This window comes from Trifolium pratense, linkage group LG1 (assembly GCF_020283565.1).
Source record: "Trifolium pratense cultivar HEN17-A07 linkage group LG1, ARS_RC_1.1, whole genome shotgun sequence".
Classification (NCBI taxonomy): domain Eukaryota; kingdom Viridiplantae; phylum Streptophyta; class Magnoliopsida; order Fabales; family Fabaceae; genus Trifolium; species Trifolium pratense.
Window position 1 is genome coordinate 53,277,474 of NC_060059.1, and position 22,819 is coordinate 53,300,292.

The following is a 22,819-nucleotide window of genomic DNA, read 5'->3' on the forward strand; positions in this document are numbered from 1 at the left end:
TAGGGTCATGCTAGGTGCTGTTAGAAGTTAGAACGTTGATTAAGGAATCCAAATATGAAAAATTTTAATTGAAATTATACTAACTCTGTCTCAAAATACTTCTTTTTTTGTTATATTTTCTTTGATCAACCAAAGAAACAATAAATATTAAAATAACTTCAAATAAAATAAATAAATATTAAAATAACTATTTTGGCATAAGATGTGCACAAAACATAGAGAAAAAAATTGTGTTGCTTTTGATAAAAAAAAATTTTGATACGTTTTTTAATACCAATAACCTATGAAGTACAGACACCTCTATGATTAAGCGTGTCGCGGTGTTCGACACGTGTCGGTGTCCGACACTCGTATGACACTCATGCGACACGTGTCGAATAGCTTAGACCGGTGTCCAAAAAAAACTTAATTTCGACACTCCTTTGATCGGTGTCCGATTTCTGTAAGACACCCGTACAACACATGTCGGACAAGTGTCCCAAAAAAAAATATTTCTTTGCTTATAACTCTCCTTAAGCACATATCACACATATCTACAAGAGTTAAAGATGTGTCGAAACAACAATATTGATCAATGAGAGATTGAGGAGATTACATTTTGATTACAATTTTTTTAGTTTTTCAACAATAGATGGATAAAAAAAGATAAAATACTATCATATCTTGTTTTAAAACTTTTTTTAAGAAATAACTTCCTCGACTTAGATTTACATGTATATATTTTAATTCTCAATTTATATCTTTTTTAGCGATGTCGATGTCCTATATTTTTTACATTAGCAGTGTCGCAGTGTCCGTATCACGGTGTCCGTGTCGGAGTGTTGCTTCATAGGCAATAACTGAAAAATAACTAGCTAGATAATAAAGTCTTCGGTTTGTTTTTTTTTTAAAAAAAAAAGTCTGTTATTTTGCCGGACAATAGTAATTATTCCATTTCTATAAAGAATTAGATTGGATGGAACTTTTCTTCTCGTCACATGAAGTCTTTGACTAATGCAAGTCTTGTATGCATCTGTCCTTTTCTTTTCCTTTTTTCATAAGTAAATAATATGTATATTAATAAGGAAGTACACAACAACCCTTGACAAAATAACAACCCTTACAAAGAAAATGCTTTTCTTTAATTAGTATATCATCCGATCTTTTTTATAAAGAACATTTTGAAAAAATCATACAGATCAAGAAAACACATTTAACATAGTTATTTTCATTTAATAATCTTATAAATTTTAATTTATACCATTTATACATTTATTTAATTACTCTTTATTCAACTAACTTACTTATTTTTAAATCCTCTCTTAATAAATAAGGACATAAGTGAAATTGAACATTTAAAACATTTGAAAATTGGTCAAAATTTCTTATAAAAGGACCAAATTTTTTCCCCAAAGTGTTTATTATAAAAAGGATCGGAGGGAGTATCATTTATTTTTGGTTTATTTCTTTTTATGTCGGTGGATTATTTTGTAATTAAATCTTTAAACTAAACAGTTTTTAATTTTTTATAATTGGTCCCTATCCTTTTAAATAAGTTGTTACTAGTCCTTGGAATTAGGAACTTAAATATAAATTAATTAAATGTTTAGGGGCCTAATTAAGATAATTAAAAAAAAATTATTACAGAAGATAATTAAAAGTTTAGGAAGAGCTTAAATAGTAAAATGTATAAAAGAAAAAGAAATATTAATATTTTATTAGTATTATAAAGTGACTTATAACTAAAGATAATTTTTTTATAATTTGAGACGTTTGTGATTACACAATATTTAAAATTTAAAAACTTAATTTTATGTAAAATAAAAAATTTAAAACTTGATTGAAAATTTATTTGAGAGATCTAATTAAATATTTTTGACAAATTTAAAGACCCTGATGAAAATGGTTTCATTCAATTCAACAATCAAATTTTTGACAAATTTTTGTAGTGTTTACACTTTGCATAAGCCATTATATAGGCATTTACATCATACATGGAAATGAGTCTAACACATTCAAGGCCCAACTCACCTACAAGCCCAACACATTATTATCTCCTAACATAACCTTCCCTTAAACTGAATATCACAAAAACACTTGAAAAATTCAGTTTAAACACACAAGACCAATCATTCCAAGACAGCTCCTAAGTTTGTAAAAAGTATGAAGCTTCAATGATTTAGTCATGATGTCTGCTAGCTGGTTTTCTGATTTGCAGTGGATCAACTCAATGGTACCTTCCTTAGCAAGGTCTCTAAGGAAATGAAAACGCACATCTATGTGCTTACACCTGCCATGGAGAATTGGATTTTTAGACAGCTTAATTGATGAGCTATTATCACAGTGAATTGGTGTTACTCCTTCTTGACTAATCTTCAAATGCTTCAAGACATTTTTTAGACAGATGTTTTGGCAAGAGCAAGAAGCTGCTGCAATAAACTCTGCTTTAGTGGTTGAAAGGGTCACAATTGGCTGCTTTTTTGAAGACCAGGAGATAGTTCCACTTCCAAGCATGAATACATACCCAGATGTACTCTTTCGATCATCCAAGTCACCAGCATAGTCTGAGTCAGTCCAAAACCAGTTGTTCCTTTTACATACCTCAATATCCTTTTGATAGCTGTTATATGTATTTTTGTTGGTCTCTCCATAAATCTAGCTACAAGACACACTGAGTAAGCCAAATTAGGCCTGGTTGCTAGAAGATACATCAAGCTTCCCACCATTTGTTTGTAAGCTGAGGCATCACTGGACTTGCCATCTTCATTTTTCACAAGCTTGCACCCAGTAACTATTGGAGTGGACACTGCATTACAACTTGTCATTCCAAATCTAGATAAAATCTTAGTGGCATACTTCATTTGGTGAATGAATATTCCCTCATCTGACTGACACACTTCAACTCCAAGGAAATACTTCATCTTTCCCAAATCTGACATTGCAAATTTCTGCTTCATGGATCTTTTAAAATCATTGATTAGATTTTGATTCTTACCAGTAACAATCAGGTCATCCACATACATACTTACTATGAGAATGTCACCATTGTCATTTTGCTTGACAAACAATGTGTGCTCAGCTTGACACTTCTCAAATCCTTCAAACACAAAGTATGACTCAATTTTGATGTACCATGCTCTAGGTGCCTGCTTAAGTCCATACAATGCTTTCTTCAATTTGTAAACCTTCTAACTGTCTCCCTTTTGATACCCTAAAGGTTGCTCCACATAGATATCCTCAGTTAATTCTCCATGTAAAAAGGCATTTTTTACATCTAATTGGTACACACACACCAACCTTTGCTTGCTGCTAGGGGCAATACAGTTCTAATTGTTTCCCATATTGCTACAGTTGCAAAGACTTCATTATAGTCAATGTCATACTTCTGAGTATATCTCTTGGCAACCAACCTGGCCTTATACTTGTCAATCTTCCCATTTTCATTATATTTGATTTTGAAAATCCATTTTACTCCAATTGCTTTTGAACCTTTAGGCAAATCAGTTAGCTCCAATCCATTGCATATTTCATAAGAAGGACTACTCGAACTAAGAAAGAAAAAGTCAATAAAAGAAGGACTACTTGAACTAAGAAGGATAATCCGACCCGTAGGTTATTCGAGCACGTTGTACATATAGTTGTACATTATTTTTTTTAGAAAGAATGTGATGTTTTATATTCTAAGCATTTATAATATAATTTTGTTATTCTGTTATTTAAAATAAATTATATAGGGTAAATTAATAAGGATAAAAGTTGAAGAAAAAATATAAGTTATAAGCTAATTGATATAGGGTTTCAAAAATAAGTTATAAATTAGTAAAATAAATTATAAACTCACGATACCATAAAAAAAAAGTTATAAGCCAATGATGAAAAAAAATTGTTACCAAACAGATCTTTTAACTTATAAACTATAATTTATTGTGCTTGTCAAATAGAGCCAAAATATTCTCTCCAATCTTATATATAACTGATATATCATGTTCATATTATATATAAGATATATCGGTTATTTAACAAATATGAAAAAAGAATAAAATTCAGAGGGAGAATCCTACTAATATTATCGCAATTTTGTAAATTGTAGAATTAGAATAAAAAATGACTTGGTCTCCATGTACTCATAGATTCTCTTCGACCTTATTTATAAGCAAAAGTCAACAAAATATTTTGGTCTCAAATATAAGCAAAAGTTACAAAATTCAACTTCATTTAATGTTATTCTTCCAAAAGTATCCTTATTAATTATTCTATTTTTTTACATAATTGTAAAATTCCGATACATATTTAATATATTGTAAGGTCATTTTATAAATTTTAATAGAAATATCACATCAAATTAAGTTAAGAAATGTAGTACTTCATGTGAAAAAAGAAATTTTTGCTTACAAATAGTGAGAGGCCGCAGGGAGTACGGTGGTATGAAGAATAAGCATACCTAATTAAAAATGGAAACTACTCGTACTATTAATTAGCTAGAAGGGGAGGTAAAGTAATTGGTTTAGCGTAATCTAGTGTACTTAGCCACTAGCCAAACAGTGAACCGTAGCTACATAACATAGCTCAGATCCTTATAGGCCTGCGGAAAGATCTACGAGAGATGTGGTGTTTATACTGTACTATCCAACATGAACATCCAATTCAATGTGTTATCGAAAAGAGAAAATCTTTGTACAAGTATTTACTCTGTTTGTAATTTTAGAAGAAAACTAACATGTGTTTTAAGAGCATTTTTTTTTTTGGAGAATGTTAACATGTGTATATATGGTACATGTTAAGGTAGTAAAAATAGAAATTATGCCTTAAAATTTGTGTATTTTAATTTTTCAAGTATTAAATGTCTTGTATCATTAAATGTTAAATTTCTATATTAAGATATCTTATCATGTGTCCTATATGCACATGTTAACAAGACCAGTAAGTTAAGAGCATCTAGATATTAAGGTAGAGATAGACAGCATGTAACACCCAAACCCATTATTTAATAAAATTCTACCATGATAAATCTTTTTCAAAATACGCGGCGGAAAATCAAAGTTAGTGATTATAAAAGTCATGGTTCGAGCATTACATTCTTCAATCAAAATAATACTAATGTAGTTAATTAGTAAAAATACTTATTTATACAAATCTTTGAATGAAATAATATATTTATTGATTATACAAAATAACCTAGACAATGAACTTTATATACAATATAAAACCCTTTTTTCCCATGTCACAATCAGAGCGGAGCTTCATCGACGACTCGACCTCGATAACCACAAAACCTGAGAATCTGGACCCCCAACGGTCCAGCACATAACACATAAAAGAGAGTTAGACGACATACTCAAAATATACAAGTGTAAGTACATGGTACTTAAACACTTCTTCATAAAAACATGCATAATCATACATTATACACATACATCATCATCTATCATTCAATTATAAGTTCTAGATCATTATAATCAAACATCACTTCATCGAATAGAAATAAGCACACTTAGCAAAATATGTGTCACATAACAATTATCACATAAATGCAAACATATGTGTCACATATCAAATATCAATTAATGTACACATATCCTAATGCAATCTAATGCCACAATCTTCATGCTATGTCACCTAAACATATCTAATGCATGTGGTACCATCGTCTTTATTAGAGTATCTCACATCTAATATCCTTCTTTATCGGATAAATATAATCTGATATCCTTCTTTATTGGAATATCCAATATCCCTAATATAATTCATGAATGCATGTATGTTTTCATGAATATTCTCACATCAACAATCACATTTAGCATTAAGCTCGTCATTTATAAATGTGGAACACTATCCAACATTTCGTCTTTATTAAGATAATACTATACCTTAATATACGTCTTTATCGAATAACATAATTCAATATCCTTCTTTATTAGAATAACATAATCCTAATATCCTTCTTTATTAAGTTGATTAACACCTTAATATAATTCTTTGATATTTAAACAAACATCAAACAACATCAACAAGTCATCAACAATCATCAAGAAATCATCAACAATCATCAACAATACAATTAATCAATGTTATAAACCTTTAATTGCACTTAGAAACATCAACAAAATAAGTTCTAGTCTGTCATGGTGGCTGAGCGAAAGAAAGCCAGAGAAAGCTAGCAGGAACCCGTGGCTTCCTGGCTTTAGCCAGTGAAAGCCAGAGAAAGCTAGGCCTCGCTGCAAGGCTGGCCCAGCCAGTATGCCAGCCACAGGAGCTCTGTTTTCAGGTTTGAGCATAAATCCACCCAAAAATCCCATTTTTGATGTTCCAAATCCCAAATAAGTTTGTTTTCACGCATATAACATGTATATAAACATAAAAGGACAGTTCATATCACCGATCTACATCATAAACATCGAAAAAGTAAGGATTGAACACTTTTTCATCAAAACTCTCAAGAACACAAAGTTCTTGAGTTTAATCTTTCATAAAACTCATTTTTAACCATCATATTCGTTCATTAATCATGTTAAAAGCATGTTAAGCATATTAAGAACCTTAGGAACGATTTCCATCAAGAAAATCCGTTCTAAGCTAAAACGAAAATGGGGTGGAGGAAGTTCGGGTGAGGAGAAATCGACATTCTCCCCTTCCTCGAGTCACCCACGAATATGAAATCTACTCTCTTACCTTAATCCGACGAAAGCTCAACGATTGCTTCTCGAATCTCTCTTGCTCAAGCTTGCCCTAGCTCTCCTCTTCTCTTCCTTCTCTCTAGCTCTCTCCAAGAATAACCAAAAAGTGAGACTTTCTCTCACTTCAAGGGCTAAATAGCGCCCCCTCACAAGTCCACAAGGCCCATTGGGCCTTAAGCCCAATAACTTGACCCAACTCGCGTTAACTCTTACTAACTCGCGCATTAACTAAAACTCTCGATAAATAACTTAAAGTTACTATCTTACTTAAAAACCACGTCACCAAATAATTAAACACTTACATAGTGAATAATAAATTTGGGTCGTTACACAGCACAATTATGTTGACACTGTTAGAATTTCTACAAATTCATAAACGAAATTCAACCTTAAACAGCGGAAACGAAATTGAATTTAAATAGCCGAAATACCTCTCGCCATTGCTATTGCTTAAAGCTTGTTTCTGTTGAGTATTGATCTTGCTTTTGTTAAGGATGTTTTAAACTCTTCTAAACCTTCTATGGTCTCCCTTAGATGGTGTAAGTTACTCCAACCATTGTTATCAGTAGAGTTGTGAGTGAATTGCTCTTTTCGTCTTCCAAGCTCTTACTCTCAACTATAAAGATGGTGTATATTTTCTGAATAGTGAAAATTATGAGAGAGCTTAGGGACCAAAGACTACTTTATATGCTTGATTCTACCATCAACAAATCATGAGCCATTACCACCCAAATAATAACCATTAAAAATTGAGATGCTCTAAAACCATAACTCCTAAAACTTATTGACCATACTTAATGTGAGTTTTTACTAATAATTAAAATAAAAACCGTTATGTTCTTACATACACTCCTACCCTTCTTGTTTTCCTTGCTTTGCTTCCGCCATATTACATACCCTATACTACATGTAAGTCTTGGTGCACCACATCATCAAATTCTTCATCGTTAACAACCCTTGCAAGTTGTGTTGTCTGGACCATGAGAATATCCACTCCATTATCATTACTATTGACTTGATGACTTCCACCTGTTCGTCTATCGATTGCAAGACCGACTCCTCACTGTGCAAGATTCCTTGGGCAATCTCGTCATTGGCATCCTTGGGCAATCTTCCTGCAACCGATGGGTTTGGAGTCGGTGTACCAATTTCATCTACTGTAGCCTGCTCATTGTCAAAAAATAAAAAAAAACTTTACTCAATTCATAAGGTTTTAAAATGGTCAGTTAATAATGGTCACATTATATACTAAGTTTCCCATACAATATTAAAGTTGTGTTGTATGGAGTACATATAATTTTCTTTTATGTTTTTTAATTTATGTAAAACTGATCACTGATGAAACAATTATTATGAAATAAAGAGAGTTATGTTTTATCTTACTTACATGCACACTGTTATTGACTGGGCATAGCATCTGCACCCCTTAATATTTGGGTCCAAATTAATTAAAGAAAGTGATCTTGTTGATTGGACCTCAAACTTGTAAGACAACGGCCGAATTAATTAACACTGCTTTAATTCTGCTTTGTCATTTCAATTGTGATTTAACACAAGAAAGAGTAAGCAAATCCTGCACTGCACACAACTAGCTTGTGTCTATGTCTATGGATATATTATTAGATGCTGTTCAGGTGATCATAATAACCAGACAACCAGTTATAGGAACAATGATTATCTAATTCGACAAAGAAATAAATCAACAATCATTATCAATTCATTTTCAAAAAACAGCGGTGGAGTAGTACCAGTACTGGTAGTAGGTAGGAGTTAGAGGAAGTCTAAATAAAAAATGTTTATGTACATTCGTATGAATAAAAAAAAATCTTTTTTTAACGCTAAAAAAAAAAATTTGTTAACGGGAATTTTCGAAATACAGTACTCTTTAAATGTTTTATTTAAATAATTATTTATTTAAAAATTGAAACATTTTAACTTTATATATTTGGGTAAAAATTTTATAAAAACTTATGCTTAAAGAGTGAAATTCATCATTAAATGTGTTGAATGCAAACTAATTGATCGTTATGTCAATCAAAAAATATAAATGAGAAATTAATTTCTATTCGACTTTAAACTAAAACCAAGAAATAAAGATGGTTTGATCAACTAAAGAATCCAAATTAAACACGTCTCCCTGAAACAAAAAGATGATTTGAGAAAGGACAATTAAAAAAATGACTTGCTTTAATTTTTTTATATAATATTAATTATTGATTTTCAATGTTACCCTGTAATTATTAATATTATTTGTATTCAGTCAAAAAAAAGTATTTGTATTACATTTAATTTCAATTTTTTTATTTTATACTTATGGTAAAAATAAAAAATAAAAAAACCAATATAACATAAGAGTCTTTTAATAAAAATAATTTTCTTTTTGAATTTGTATATCTTCTTAATATAGTATATGAATCAATCAACAAATCAATTACTTTTTTTTTTAGTTTTACTTTTATATAGGTAGTATAAGGAAAATGTCACTTTTTAGGTTCACTTTTATTTATATATAAAGCTGGATGAAATATTTTAGACGAGAGACTAAAAATTAGTAGCTACGATCGATATCATCATAGCAGCTCTTTGTAATTTTATTTTATTTAAGTGTAAATTTTATTTTTGAACCCTGGCGGAGGGACAAAGTTTGGTAAACTGTGCGTTGGAGATGTTATTAATTTCCCAATCTTTTTTTGAACAAGCTAAAATGAGATATATACTAATAAAACAGTCTCCCCAGCACAAGGTGTACCGAGATTGACTATAAATATTTACAAAGAGTCAAGGAAAAAAATCATAAACAATCATACAAGGCCCAAACAAAGTAAAGAATTAGACCACCAGCTATGGTAGTTTGAGACTAAAGTCACACTCGTCGTCTTCAACCACCTATATGAAAACAGCATGATCTTATCCAACAAGTGATGAGAAGTACTTGTTGAGCCTCTGAATAATCTATGATTTATTTCCGTCCACATAACTCAAACGCAAGCAAGCCAAATGAGCAGCAAAAAAGACCGTCGTGCTCGAGAACCACCTGCTCAAGAAGTGAATTGGACAAAATGATCACACAAAGTAATGGAGTCCACCATAGGAATGTCAATGCACGAGCGAATCAATGCCGAAAGAGAACCAAAAGTACTGCAGGAAAGGAACAAGTGATGGGCCGACTCGATCTCTCCACATCCAGAAACACAAAGCTGAGCTGTAGATGGTATGATGCCTCGGGTAGCCAGGTTGGCTTTTGTGGGCAGCCGATCTCGCAAAAAACGCCATGCAAAAATATAAACCTTCAGGGGTACCTGTTTGTATCAAATAAGATCATAACTAGCATCCAAGATAAATGAGTCATGAGAAATCAAGAGCTGGTAAGCACCCCAGACCAAGGAGCTGTGGTCAGGATCATGCGACCACAACCACCTATCTGAAAGATGAGCCTGCAAAGAGAGATCAAGAAATAAGGTCTGTCAGTCCCCCAACATCTCCTCTCCCATACCCTCGATTAATTTTCCAATCTGATGAACTGACTCCATTTTCAATCGAGAAGCCATCACCAACATACTTATGATTTCATGCTTTTGTGCTTTTCAAATCATAGCATAGAAAACTTCTGAAATTAATTTAGATTTAATTTTTTATTTCGGATTTTGGGATTTTTATTTATGTACTTTTTTCAGCCATAATTTTAAGGAAAAATTTGGTTGTATGGCGGCAATGACAATTTGGAGTATATGAAAACATCACAACTTGAAACTTTGGCGACATATTTAAGAGACTGGTGTACAAATTATGGATATAGTAGTGTGTTTATAGGAAGATTGGAACTCTGCAAATGTGAACACTTGAAGGGACACTATAGTGTGCGTGGGACTGGCAGTAGATATGTCAATGTAGATGCATCGACTGCTACTTCAATTGTGTATCCGACTATTATGTGGTGGGCAAAACCTATAATTAAGTGTGATATTGATGCGTCTTTTTCATTATCGTGAAATCATGTAGGTCTTGGGATGTGCATCTAAGACGACCAAAGTCAATTTATTCTTGCTAAAACTAAGTGGGTATCACCTTCGTGTAATGTGGATAACGGGAAAAGCTTTAGGTCTCTTGTATGCTATTGGGTGCATGTCTTGCAACTAGAAGGGGTTAATTTTGCTCTTGATTCGAAGAAAGTGGTTGATTATTTTCATAAAGAAAGAAATGAAGTGTTATAAGCACCTTTTAATCACACACAAAAAAAGAAAAAAAAGACTAAATTGTGAATTTCTGATGGTAATTAATAATCAACATAAAATGTTTCATTTCATAATTTCACCACCAAATGATCAGTACTCAAATTGATCATAAAAAAAGATCATTTCATCCCACAAAATAACACAAAATGATTAGAAGAATAAAAAAGAAACCCAGATGAACAAAGCCTAACGTCTAAATCTAACCTAAATTATATACATACGGAAAATAGGTTAATTAGTGAAACTAGCACCTTGTCACTCTCTATAATATTATTATCTAGTAGTATATGATTATGATTAATTATGTGAAGACAAACAAATAAAAAGTGTCCATGTGATAATAAGATCATGAAGGAATCTGATGGGCTTGGGCCTTCTGTTGTTGGACTCTGGCCTTGTTATTGGTTTGATTGTTGCAAGGGTTTGTAGCCACACGTTCACAAGAAGGACACATAGTTAGAGTAGTAGCTGGTAGTTGCATGTAAAATGGTTGATTAGTTTTCAAAGCTCTAAGTTCTTGAAGTTCCTTTTGTAACCTTCTATTCTCTTCTGTTAATGTCTCACAACATCTCTTCAAATACTCACAATCCACTTCTGTTTGCTTTAACTTTGTCCTACAAAATCACACATTCCAAAACCATAAAACATCACTATTAGTATTGTTCACTATAGTACCTTTTTTCTATAAAAACATAAAAATAAAGGAAAATTATTTGGTCTAAAGTTTGATTGGGTATTTCAAAACCAAAAAACATCACTATTGCTTACTTCCTTTTTCTAAAAATATAATAAAATAAAGAAAAATTGTTTGGTTCCCTCAAGTATGATTGGTATTCCAAAACCAAAAACATCACTATTGCTCACTTCTTTTTTCTAAAAAAATAAATAATAAAATAAAGGAAAATTCTTTGATATGCTAGAGTTTGATTGGGCACCACATTAAATAAGCAAAACAAATTTAAAATTATTTTAAAATAACCAAATATTAAAAATTAGCACATGACATTAAATAATTATGACATGTGAATACCCATCTAACAAAATTTCATGCACCAAAAAATGTTAACAAAAAATAAATCTAAGTTTTAAACATGATTTTTGTCTCAATAAATATACCAATTTATATTTTTATTATTATTTTAATTAATTCTTATTTTAAGAGATTAAAATGAAATATTTTGCATATTTCAAGTAACAACTTCAATGTGAATAAATTATCCTGATACTAGACAAAAAATCAACAAAGACTAAAATAAAAAGTGATATATATTTATAAATTTATAACAATAAAATATTTGCAGACTAATAGCAAAAAATTGATATATTTGTAGATAATGTATATTTAAACCAAAAAATCAAATAAAAAACATTGAAGGATAAGACTCACCTTGCTCTTCTGTTTTGAAACCAAACTTCCACCTGACGAGGACTTAGATTCAACTGTTTTGCCAGTGCAAGTTTTTGCTTCTGCAAGCAAATAAATAATCATGATTAATTAATTAATTACTAATAAATAATACTTAATTAAAAAAAAAAGACAAATATAAGAAAATAAAAATTTACTGGATTTAAAGTGGTGTGTTCTTTGAAGCTTTCTTCAAGAAAAGCAGATTGATCTTTAGAAAGTCTGAGTTTCTTCCGAGTTGACCCATTTTCATCATCATCACTCACTCTTTCAGCTTCACCTTCATTTTCCCTCTTGTTTCTTCCTCCATATTCAGCATTGTTGTTCATCATACTGAAATCCATTTGAAATGGTGACACAGAACTGCTAGGGGATGACAGTGAGGCACCGTCGTCCGCCTCCTCCGTCATCACCGGAAAACGGTTCACATCTAACTCCCTCACCGGTCCACCTGATGACAAACAAAACAAAAACTAAAATTAAACAACTATTTTAGGTTGCTATCGTAACATGGTTACAAAGTTTTCACCGCAATTAGCGATAACTAAAAACATGTCATTTTTTTTACAGGCACAAAAATAAAATTAGATAATTTTTTATTATGGAGTGACAATATAGTTGGGATGTCATAGTTATCATGTGATGTCTATGCACGCAAATGTTTTAAAAATTAAAAAAAAAAATAGATAATTTTTTAAAAAGTAAAAATATATTTAACTCTAATTTTAAATATTTAGTGTGTGTGAGTTTTGTTGTTAGTCTAGACTACAAAAAAACAATAAGACCAAATCTAAAAATCCTAAATTTTAGGAAAGAAAATCATATTAAACACTTCATTATTTCTATGTTATGTTTGGTAAATGGAAGGAGTAAAAAACAAAACTATATAGTATATATGAATAAAAAAAACTTTATAATAAATAGGAAATTACATGGTTGAGTGAGCCAAGGAATGGGAAGGTGAGATGAAGAGTGATGAGATCTAAGAACAGGAGAGAAAGGAAGAAGGTCAAGTTGAATAGGTGGATCTAAGGAACCACTTTCTTCAAGCTCTAAGTTTTTTCCTTGTTGTGTTAAGAGCAAATTTGGTAATGGATCTTTAGTGGGTTTGTCAAGAAAAGAAAAGGGTAATTTTGGTGTGTCACCTAAGCTCAAAGCAAGTTCCATTTTGATGTTACAAAATCTGTTTTGTGAGTACTACTACAATGTTTGTGGGTAGTTTGGTAGGATAAGGGTAAGGGTTAAGGGTAAGCGTGCGTGTTAATTAAGGAGAGTGTGTTTTGAGAGGACACAACACAAGAGTAAGACAATGAAATGAAAGTGTTTTGAGAGGACACAACACAAGAAAAAGAAAAGAAGGGAATGGGTTTTTATTTGGGTTTTTGGGTGGGGGTAGGGTAGGAGTAAAGATTGACCGACAAACACAGGTTGACAAAGGCACGTGAATCTATTTAATATTATGAGTATATAATCATGATAATTATTAGTATTACTACACAACTATTCTTTACTTCTCACTTCTCACACCTTTTTCCCCTTTTCCCCCATCCTCCACCTCCTCCTAAGAATTGGAATAAAAAAAATCCACGAGGGAGATCTTTTCCAATATTTAAGTACAATGAGTTTTTTTTTTTCTTAACTATACATTTGGTCCCTTATGTTTATTTTAGGTTTTAATTTGGTCTCTTACGTTTAAAAAGTATCAATTTGGTCTCTTACGTTTATTTTAGGTTTCAAGTTAGTCCTTTCCGTCAATTTTGTCACATGTGGCAGTCAATTTGCATATGTGGACTGACACGTGGCACTTGGACACGCTGACACGTGTACTGTTCAAACGGTGTTAGTGACAAAACTAACGGAAAGGACTAACTTGAAACCTAAAATAAACGTAAGGGACTAAATTGTTACTTTTTAAACATAAGGGACCAAATTGAAACCTAAAATAAACGTAAGGGACCAAATGTGTAGTTAAACCTTTTTTTTTTTTACGATTACAAAGTTATGGTTGTGTAACTACTTCACCATCTTTGTTGATTAGTACACTAGAAAGTTATGGTTGTATACTATCAAGTTTAAGAGTGAAGCTTTAGATCGATTTGTTTCAAAGGTTTAAAGTCTTAATTGAGAACGAGAGTGACAAGTCTATTAAGATTTTGATGATTGATGGGGTGAGGACATATCAAAGGAGTTTGAAGCATTTTGTACAAATCAAGGTATTGTACATGAAGTTACAACTCCATATACACCACAACATAATGGTCTTGCACAAAGATGGAATAAAATCTTGCTTGACATGGGCAGAAGCAAGATTAAGTAAAAGATTATGTCACACAAGTTATGAGACAGTCACCACAACTGCTTACATACTTAATAATTGTCCAACAAAGAAGTTAAAAATGAAGATCCCAAAAGAAGCTTGGAGTGAAAGAAAACCAAGGTTGTAGAATTTGAAAGATTTTGGCATATTGTGCTACAAAGATGTAGTTGATTCTATAAGGAGTAAACCCGATGACAAGAGTGAGATTATGGTGCTTATAGGTTACCGGCCAACTAGTGCTTATAGACTTTACAACCCTACAATGCAAAAGATACATATCAGGAGATATATTACTTACACTACTCTTTTCTTCCTAAAATAAATAACATAGTTTGATTATGTAATCTATTTTAAATGTAAATATTAGTATGTAGTAAGATGTTTTCTATTTCTCTCTATGAATATTTTGTCTAAACAAAAAGTAGTATGAAGGAAATTTAAAGCCTTAATTGTACTCTTCTACTAGTGTAAAGTTGTACATGGTGACATACAAGCAAGAAAATTGGTAGTACTAGAGTCAATTTTCAATAGAGACTAATTAAGCCAAATGGTTGCTAAAGCTTCAATCCAATAAATGCTTATGCAATTCGTTGCTCACCAAACAGGACACAAAATAATTAAGAGGTTACACCAAACCAAACAGGGTCCAAATATAGCATCATGATGACAAGGAGAAGAAAATGATTTATCATCCTAGAGATATGTCTGGGATTATTAACCTGCTCCTATTGTCTTATTGATTAGCAAGTATATATGTTGTTTTTTTTTCCATCTATCGTCGCCATCATGCTCATTCTCATTCTTATTATGCATGACAATATGATAAGAATGATTATTTGTCTTTGAGAGGTAGTACCAATTTTGAATCATGTGGATTGTGGGATATAGTATTTATTAAGATATAAATAAACAGTTGGTGTTTTGGACAGTACTGTTTCAATGTTTTTCTTTTGCTTTTTGTTTTTTTGATCTTAAATTATTAATTTAGAGAAATTGGTTTGTGCAGTTTCCAAGTTGAACAAAAAAACAAGTTATATAAATGTCTCTGACCAGTTGAAGTGAAATGACTATGGTGTAGCTTCCAGCTGGAGATTTTGAAGCTACAATACAAAGATACTACTACACTAACTAGCTGGTATGTATTTTTCATTAGGACAAGATTGTTAATTAATATAGAATTACTTACTTAAGGACTTCTATTGTTAGTATTTTTTAAATAATAAGATAATATTGTAATAGAGATTGTAATATATATTTCAATGTATTAAAAATAGGATAGGTGACCTCTGACTCTGAGTCGTGGCTTGATGGATTTAGTAGTATTTATTTTATTTTATTTCATTTTAGATTAATAAAAAGTGATTTATTGATCCTTTAGAGGTGTTTGGTATTTTTAGAATAAAAATGATTTTGTCTCTAAAATTGATTCTATTTGAAGTTAAGAGTTATAAGTTCCATATAATTATATAGTAATTGATTTTTAAACTAAAATTTAATGTTCAACTTATTCAAACATAAATTAAATAAATTTAACTATCTCAATTTTAGTCAAAATCTTATCATGAGCACTTGTCATAGGATGAGGGTCTACAAGGGACTCTAACCTAGTTGAGATCAATTCCGAATCCTTTTATGTGATTATGCTCTTAGTCACCTAAAAAAAATTTAGTAAAAATTAATTTTCCAAAATCAATTCCTTAAAATTCAAATTATGTAGAAAACCAAACATGTGCTCGGTTTAACCACTATTGTACCTATTTTTTTTATTCACTTGTGCTAATGACCAAAACAAGTAAGCTATAAGATATTAGATTTGGTCTAGTGGTGAAATTTTAATTTCGATCCTCATTACCAACATTATCTATATATATAAATCCTAGATAGTTGTCCAATTGTCTATCTAAACCCTAATCCACAAACCAATCAAAACCTTTCATTTAGCCACATCACTTACATCCATTTAATGTGTGGTACTAATTATAATTATAATAATAATAATAATAATAATAATAATAATTATTATTATTATTATTATTATTATTATTATTATTATTGTTTTGGGTTTTTATCCATTTTAATTTTTTTAAATTTTATTATTTTGTGTATTTTATTGTTTTTTTTCAAAATAGTTAATGTTCAAAATTTGTCTATTCTTTGTGTATATAAGGAGTTGGTCGATTGTTAGGACTACTTCCTAATGTTAGTAAAAAAAAAAAAATACTAATGGTTGGTATGCACCGCATGATTTTTATCATATTCGATTTTGAGTATGAGTTAAGTTGGTTTATCGTTGCTCCAATGAGTTTCAAATTAATATAAATGACAAATTCAATAATAAAGTAGTTTATCCAACTCATAATCATGCCTTATTCAACGTCAATTGTTTTTCATGGTCAATTATATGTTGTCATTTCCAAAGTTATTTTAAAAAATGAGTTAAAGATATTGCTAACCAATGTTAACGAAGAAAATACCAAAGTAACTTCAAATGTAATGTATAAATAAATAAGTTTTTTAAATGTATAAACACATATTTAACATCTATATCACATTTAGATAACTTTTATTGTTACTATTATTTTGATAATACCAATTATTTCAATTTGAAATTACTACTTATACAAATAATTTTTTGACATTATAATATAAAATAGAGCATAACATAAGACCCGTGCATCGCACGGGTAAGCGTCTAGTAAATTAAAAAAAGAAAGAAATGGAGTAAGCTATAAAATGAGGGTTCTCGCCCATTAAGAATTGATACCTATTGGCTAAGAAAAAAATATTTAGTACCTATTAAGTGAAGATGCATTATAATCACCTTTTATATCATTTAAAACTTTTTAGAGTACTCAGTTGGATATATTGAATACTTATTAAGTATTGTTGTTATAAAATTATTATAAATAAATAAATAAATAATTAATGTGTACATGTTGAATACAATTAAGTACCCAAAAATAGGTATTTTCACTGTGGATGTTCTAAGCACATAAATTATTAAATTAAGTATAGTGATTCGTGTTAAAAAATTGTGGGTTTTCATTTTTTAAAATTTAAAATTTATTTTTCTAATACAAAAATTCTATTTTTGCAAGTAGTACTTCCTTTAATATAAGAAAAAAATTACTTTTTTATATTCATAAATTTTCTGTATATAAAATAGATTAAATGCATTAAGTTGTTCAATTTTTTATTGCTAGTTGAGACTTTTTTTTGGCATAAGTTGAGTATCATTTCCGCGTGACTGCAGAGACTAATCCTTCGAGGTTTCTGAGATTCAAATGGATGATAAATTCTCCTAAGAGTTTTAACACGGTTGCATGCTCAAATCGGTGGTCGAACCAAAGAACTTGATTAAGATAGAAGGAACACGTATCATCTCATCTAACTGCACTTAAATAAGTTACGACTATTTTACTATATTATTTTGGTTTACAATGTAGTCAACCAGGATCGAACCTATTATTTCATGCATTCTATCTAAACCCCTCACTGCTAAACCAAAATTAACCGATTAGACAATTTTACTATGGAGTAAACCAGAGTTTGAAACTTAAAAGGTACTCTCTTTTTTGACAAATTAAAAGGTAAGAAAAAATATAAGAAAAAAAACTGTCAATAGAAGAAAAAAAAATTGTTTACGGGATATTTAAGAAATTTAATTAAGTGTAGTTAATTTTTTTAATTTAATGAAAACATGAGTTAAGTTTACTATATTAACCATTTTGAAAAGTGTAAAAGTGTAAAAGTGAAATAAATGTCTAAAATAAAATAGAATTAAATAAAGGTATATTTGAAATATTAGTATTAATTAGTTTAAAACCCTTACTGCTAAACCAAAATTAATCGATTAGACAATTTTACTATGGAGTAAACCGGAGTTTGAAACTTAAAAGGTACTCTCTTTTTTGACAAATTAAAAGGTAAGAAAAAAATATAAGAAAAAAAAAACCGTCAATAAAAGAAAAAAAAAACTGTTTATGCGATATTTAAGAAATTTAGTTAAGTATAGTTAATTTTTTTGATTTAATGCAAAACATAGTTAAATTTACTATATTACCTATTTTAAAATATTTTTTTTCTTATATTTGTATCCGGAAAGATTACTCTTTTATAACCATAAATAAGAGTTAAAATCGATCACAATATAACAATGAGTCGTCGGATTTCAAATTAAGACTTGTAAATTGTAATCAACACTTTTGCACTAGTATTATTATTACAACCAGTAGTACTTGAATCAATTTGACCGACAAACCGACCGCGTTTTACTATTCCCAGAAAAGTTTTGTGCTTTTAATCTTGGCTTTGCGTTGGTTTAAGTAAGTAAATAAATCTTGGTTTATAAAAAGGGGAAGCTAAGGTTCTTTTGTGTATGTTTTGGAGCAGTAGGAGTATTATACTAATGTTCCATGATAAACATATAAAAAAACAGATTAAATAAATGGTAGTACTTTTATTTTATTTTAATAAAAAAAAAAAAAAAAGGATTGGTATCCAATGACATAGAGTCCATAAAATGAGGGTCATGTGGGGGCATCCACAAACAAATTGAATATTCACAAAACCCATATTTAAGTCCACCTTTTTACCCTTTGTTTATTTGAATTTCATGAAATTTGTAAGCATACAAGAACTTGACAAGTTTAGAACAAAAAAAATAATGAAATGAAGTTATGACTTATGTGGTCCCTTGCGCGTGTTAACTTTAGAATGAAAAAAAATGGTTTTTAAAAATAGGCACACAGAGGAAATGAGAGGGTCAGATATGTCATGCTTTTGGGATCATTGCAATAATTGAAGTCATGCAGGCTTTAATGATAAGCTGCAGAGAAAGATGTGTGAATTATTGGGTGGGACCCATATCTTTAAGAAAACGAACCTTTGCCCAAAAGTGACCATCATGTAATAATTGTTTGATGAAAATGGAATGGAATGTTAAAAAAGCCAAACATACCCTACCATAATCTTGAAGAAGGTATGATGAACCTCTCCAAATTTCCACAATCAAAGTTTTTGATTTCTCAATCATGCACGAGATTCGTGAATTAGACCGGACAATAACAACTACTAGTACTCCCCTTTTGTTATACTCCTACTCCCCTTTCGTGAATAACTGATACCGCAATTTTTCAAAATTTTTGATACTTAGAATTAAGGGTCGTGTTAAACTAGTGCATCGAGTGTATTTTTTAATATTTTTCAAAAATTAAATATATAAATGCATAATATATGAACATGATTAAAATTAATAATGATAATAAATTAATATTTAAATTACTCAAAATGATTAAATAATATTTTAAGTTAAATACTACCCAAAAATGATATAATCAGTACTATCCTCAAAAAACATCATCAATACTACTCGAAAAAAACATAATTGGTTATCTATAAAGAACAACATACTCTAATATTCATTAATTAAGAGGAAACACAGATTGTATTCCTCTGTTTCCATCATCAAAGAACATTAATTGTCTGATACTTCTATGATACACGTACTAGAAAAGTATCTGACATGTATCGGTCATTTTTTTAAACAAATAATATTACTTGCCTGATACTTCTCTGATACGCCTATCATGATATATCAGACGCGTATCGGATACGCGTCGGACACGATACTTCGTCCTTTTTTGAGTATCGGAATTTCACAACCTCTAATTCTTAATTATCTATAAGAATTTTTTTATTTTTTTTTAGATTCATTGATAATCTAACGTATTTAGTGTATAATATGAACAAGGTACATTAGATTTTCAGTGAATTTAAAAAGCAAATTTTTTTTATATTAGAAACCGGAGGGAGTAGTAACTTATAAGTAAATTTGACTTTTTTAATACATTATTCTTCTGGACTGGGCTTAAAGACAGACACAAATCCATTCCTGCTAGGACGGCCCAACAAGACGAGCCCTCCTTGTCCACGCCAGCATAGCGCGTTTCTGACGTGAGGACACATGTTTGTCAAAGCCAATCCGCTACCCACTAAAAGTGGAACAACTTTGACCCAGGATGAGGCCTAAGTAACGGTTTCTCCCCCTACCAAGGGGAAGTTTAGCGGTCACTCTTAATGGGCTGCTCAACACGGCCCATTAGGAGGACTGTTGGCCCAGAGCTTGAGGCTCTATAAATACCCTCATTCCCATGAGTGTAAGGTATTATATTCTCATTCTTAAGCTAGCTTAAACTTGTATGTACTTGTGCTCTTCACTAACTTAAGCATCAGAGCGCCCGCAGGTACAAACTCCCCTTCGTGTATCACTCAAGGATGTATTTGTTGGCATCAACCTACTCTGATCAACAGGTAAGATCAATTATGTAATAATGTGTTGGTTTTATTTTAAGAATTATTGTCAATAAAACCTCACTTTTAATGGTCCACAACTTATGGAGGTTTTTTGTTGTTAACAAGTCACAATTTTAATGACAAATATATTAGGTGGTAACGACTTTTTATTCTTGATGGTAGAATCAAGACGATAAATAGTCTTTGGTTCCTAAGTTTGCTCTCATTCTACTATTCAGAAAATATACACTATCTATATAGTAGAGAGTAATAGCATAGAGACTCAAAGAGTTATGCATTCACAACACTATAACAATGGCCGGAGGTAATTTTAGTTCCGCATTTGGTTTATTGATCTTGTTGTTTTTTTGTTGTCAGGAACATATGACCAATTGAATTATTCTAACATGAAATTTCTGGCACACAGTGGACAAGTGCTGCGACAGATGCTACAACAGTTGTCTAATATAAAGTACGTAACAGGAAAACAGGATAATAATATGCAGAATAGTAAAAAACACAGTAGGTTTGTTAACCCATTTCAGTGTAAACACACCTACTTTAGGGATACCAATTCAGGAAGGAAATCCACTCTAATAGTGTTAATTCAAAGCCCTAGCATACACCCCATTTACGACTTATCACCTAATCACTACCCATGCTAACTTCTACCTAGGAACTCTTAGATATGAGACCCCGCTCAGTTCCTCTCAATCACACAACCTGTGATTTAAACTCAGTAACAAACCAATTGTGAAGACACTCTTCAAAGACAAACCCTAACTCTATACTTCAAAGCTTAAGAGTAGGTTCACATAAGCTAATAGCAACCCATACTTAAAAGCTTAAGGTTACGATCACACACTACCTAACCTCCTTGCATAAAAGTTTTGGAGTTAGTACACAAATTACAACTCAAACACAGTCCTAAGCTTGCATCAAAGTGAAGCAAGAAAGGCTCACAATTAAAAGAAGGACTCTTTAAACCCTAAAAACACACGTTTTAGTAAACACGGCTTAGATCCTTGAATTCTTGATTTTAGGTTTAGGTCTTCACACATATATATAGCCTTGTGTAGTCTTGATCAGCAAGTTAGGTCTTCAGAATAATTGGCTGGAATCTTCAATGGTCTGCTCACAAGATTTACTCCAAAATAATTCTTCAATAAAGTATCCACTCCCAAAAAAAATTCTTCAAGAAAAGATTTATTCCAAAAAAAAAAATTCTTCAATAAAAAAATTTGATGCAAAAATATTGAAACATATTTTTGTAACAAATAAAACAAACCGCCATAGGTATCTTGCAGTAGAAGGCGGGTTTTAGCTTGCTGGATAAATACGAACTTATTTGTAAATCAAATCTTCAAAAGATATAAAAATAGAGTATTAACGCGCGCAGCTTCAGGAGACACATGTTGTACGGACATGCTACGACTTCTTGGTCCAACATTTGGCTATTGTTGTTTTTACAAAATTATAGCCAACATTCAAAATCCAACATTACACATTAAATATTAGATGTATGTGGCCTAATTAATAAATCACATACATATATATTTTAGGCCAAGTCTATGGTGCACGGTGCACAAGTCGTGAATAACACTATTACAAATACGAATGTCATAAAATTTACTGTTGGGTTGAAAATTTATATCATATAGATCATCCATGTCAAATTTTACAGAAATTGAAAATCATTTGATATGTTATTGAAACTCATCAACTTACCGTCAAATAAATCTTCGTCTTTACCAATTTCTTTTATCAAATAGTCGATGTTTTAAATTTGTCTGTTGATTGCGTGCCACTTAAATTGTTTGATGCCATTATCCAATATATGAATGTTTTCACGACCAGTATCCAGCCCACTGGACCACCAAATCTGGTTCGGGGGTTAGTTCTGTTATCAAGTGGTTCC

At 30.9% G+C, this 22,819-nt stretch overlaps 1 protein-coding gene across 1 annotated transcript; it reads right to left on the bottom strand.

The window, feature by feature from the left end:
* Positions 1-10,926: 10,926 nt before the first annotated feature.
* On the bottom strand, positions 10,927-13,632 carry LOC123922745 (homeobox-leucine zipper protein HAT14-like). Its single transcript, XM_045975443.1, has 4 exons — positions 13,223-13,632; positions 12,449-12,741; positions 12,273-12,352; positions 10,927-11,499 (listed from the first exon to the last, which is right to left on the bottom strand). The coding sequence occupies exons 1-4, from the start codon at positions 13,455-13,457 to the stop codon at positions 11,232-11,234; spliced, it is 876 nt and encodes a 291-aa protein (XP_045831399.1). The 5' UTR covers positions 13,458-13,632; the 3' UTR covers positions 10,927-11,231.
* Between the last annotated feature and the right edge of the window lie 9,187 nt (positions 13,633-22,819).

Coding starts and splice junctions, on each gene's coding strand:
- LOC123922745 (XM_045975443.1), bottom strand. CDS start 13,457: ATGGAACTTGCTTTGAGCTTAGGTGACACACCAAAATTACCCTTTTCT. Junction 12,353..12,448: donor AACACACCACTTTAAATCCA/GTAAATTTTTAT, acceptor ATTTGCTTGCAG/AAGCAAAAACTTGCACTGGC. Junction 11,500..12,272: donor TTTCAAAACAGAAGAGCAAG/GTGAGTCTTATC, acceptor GTGATTTTGTAG/GACAAAGTTAAAGCAAACAG.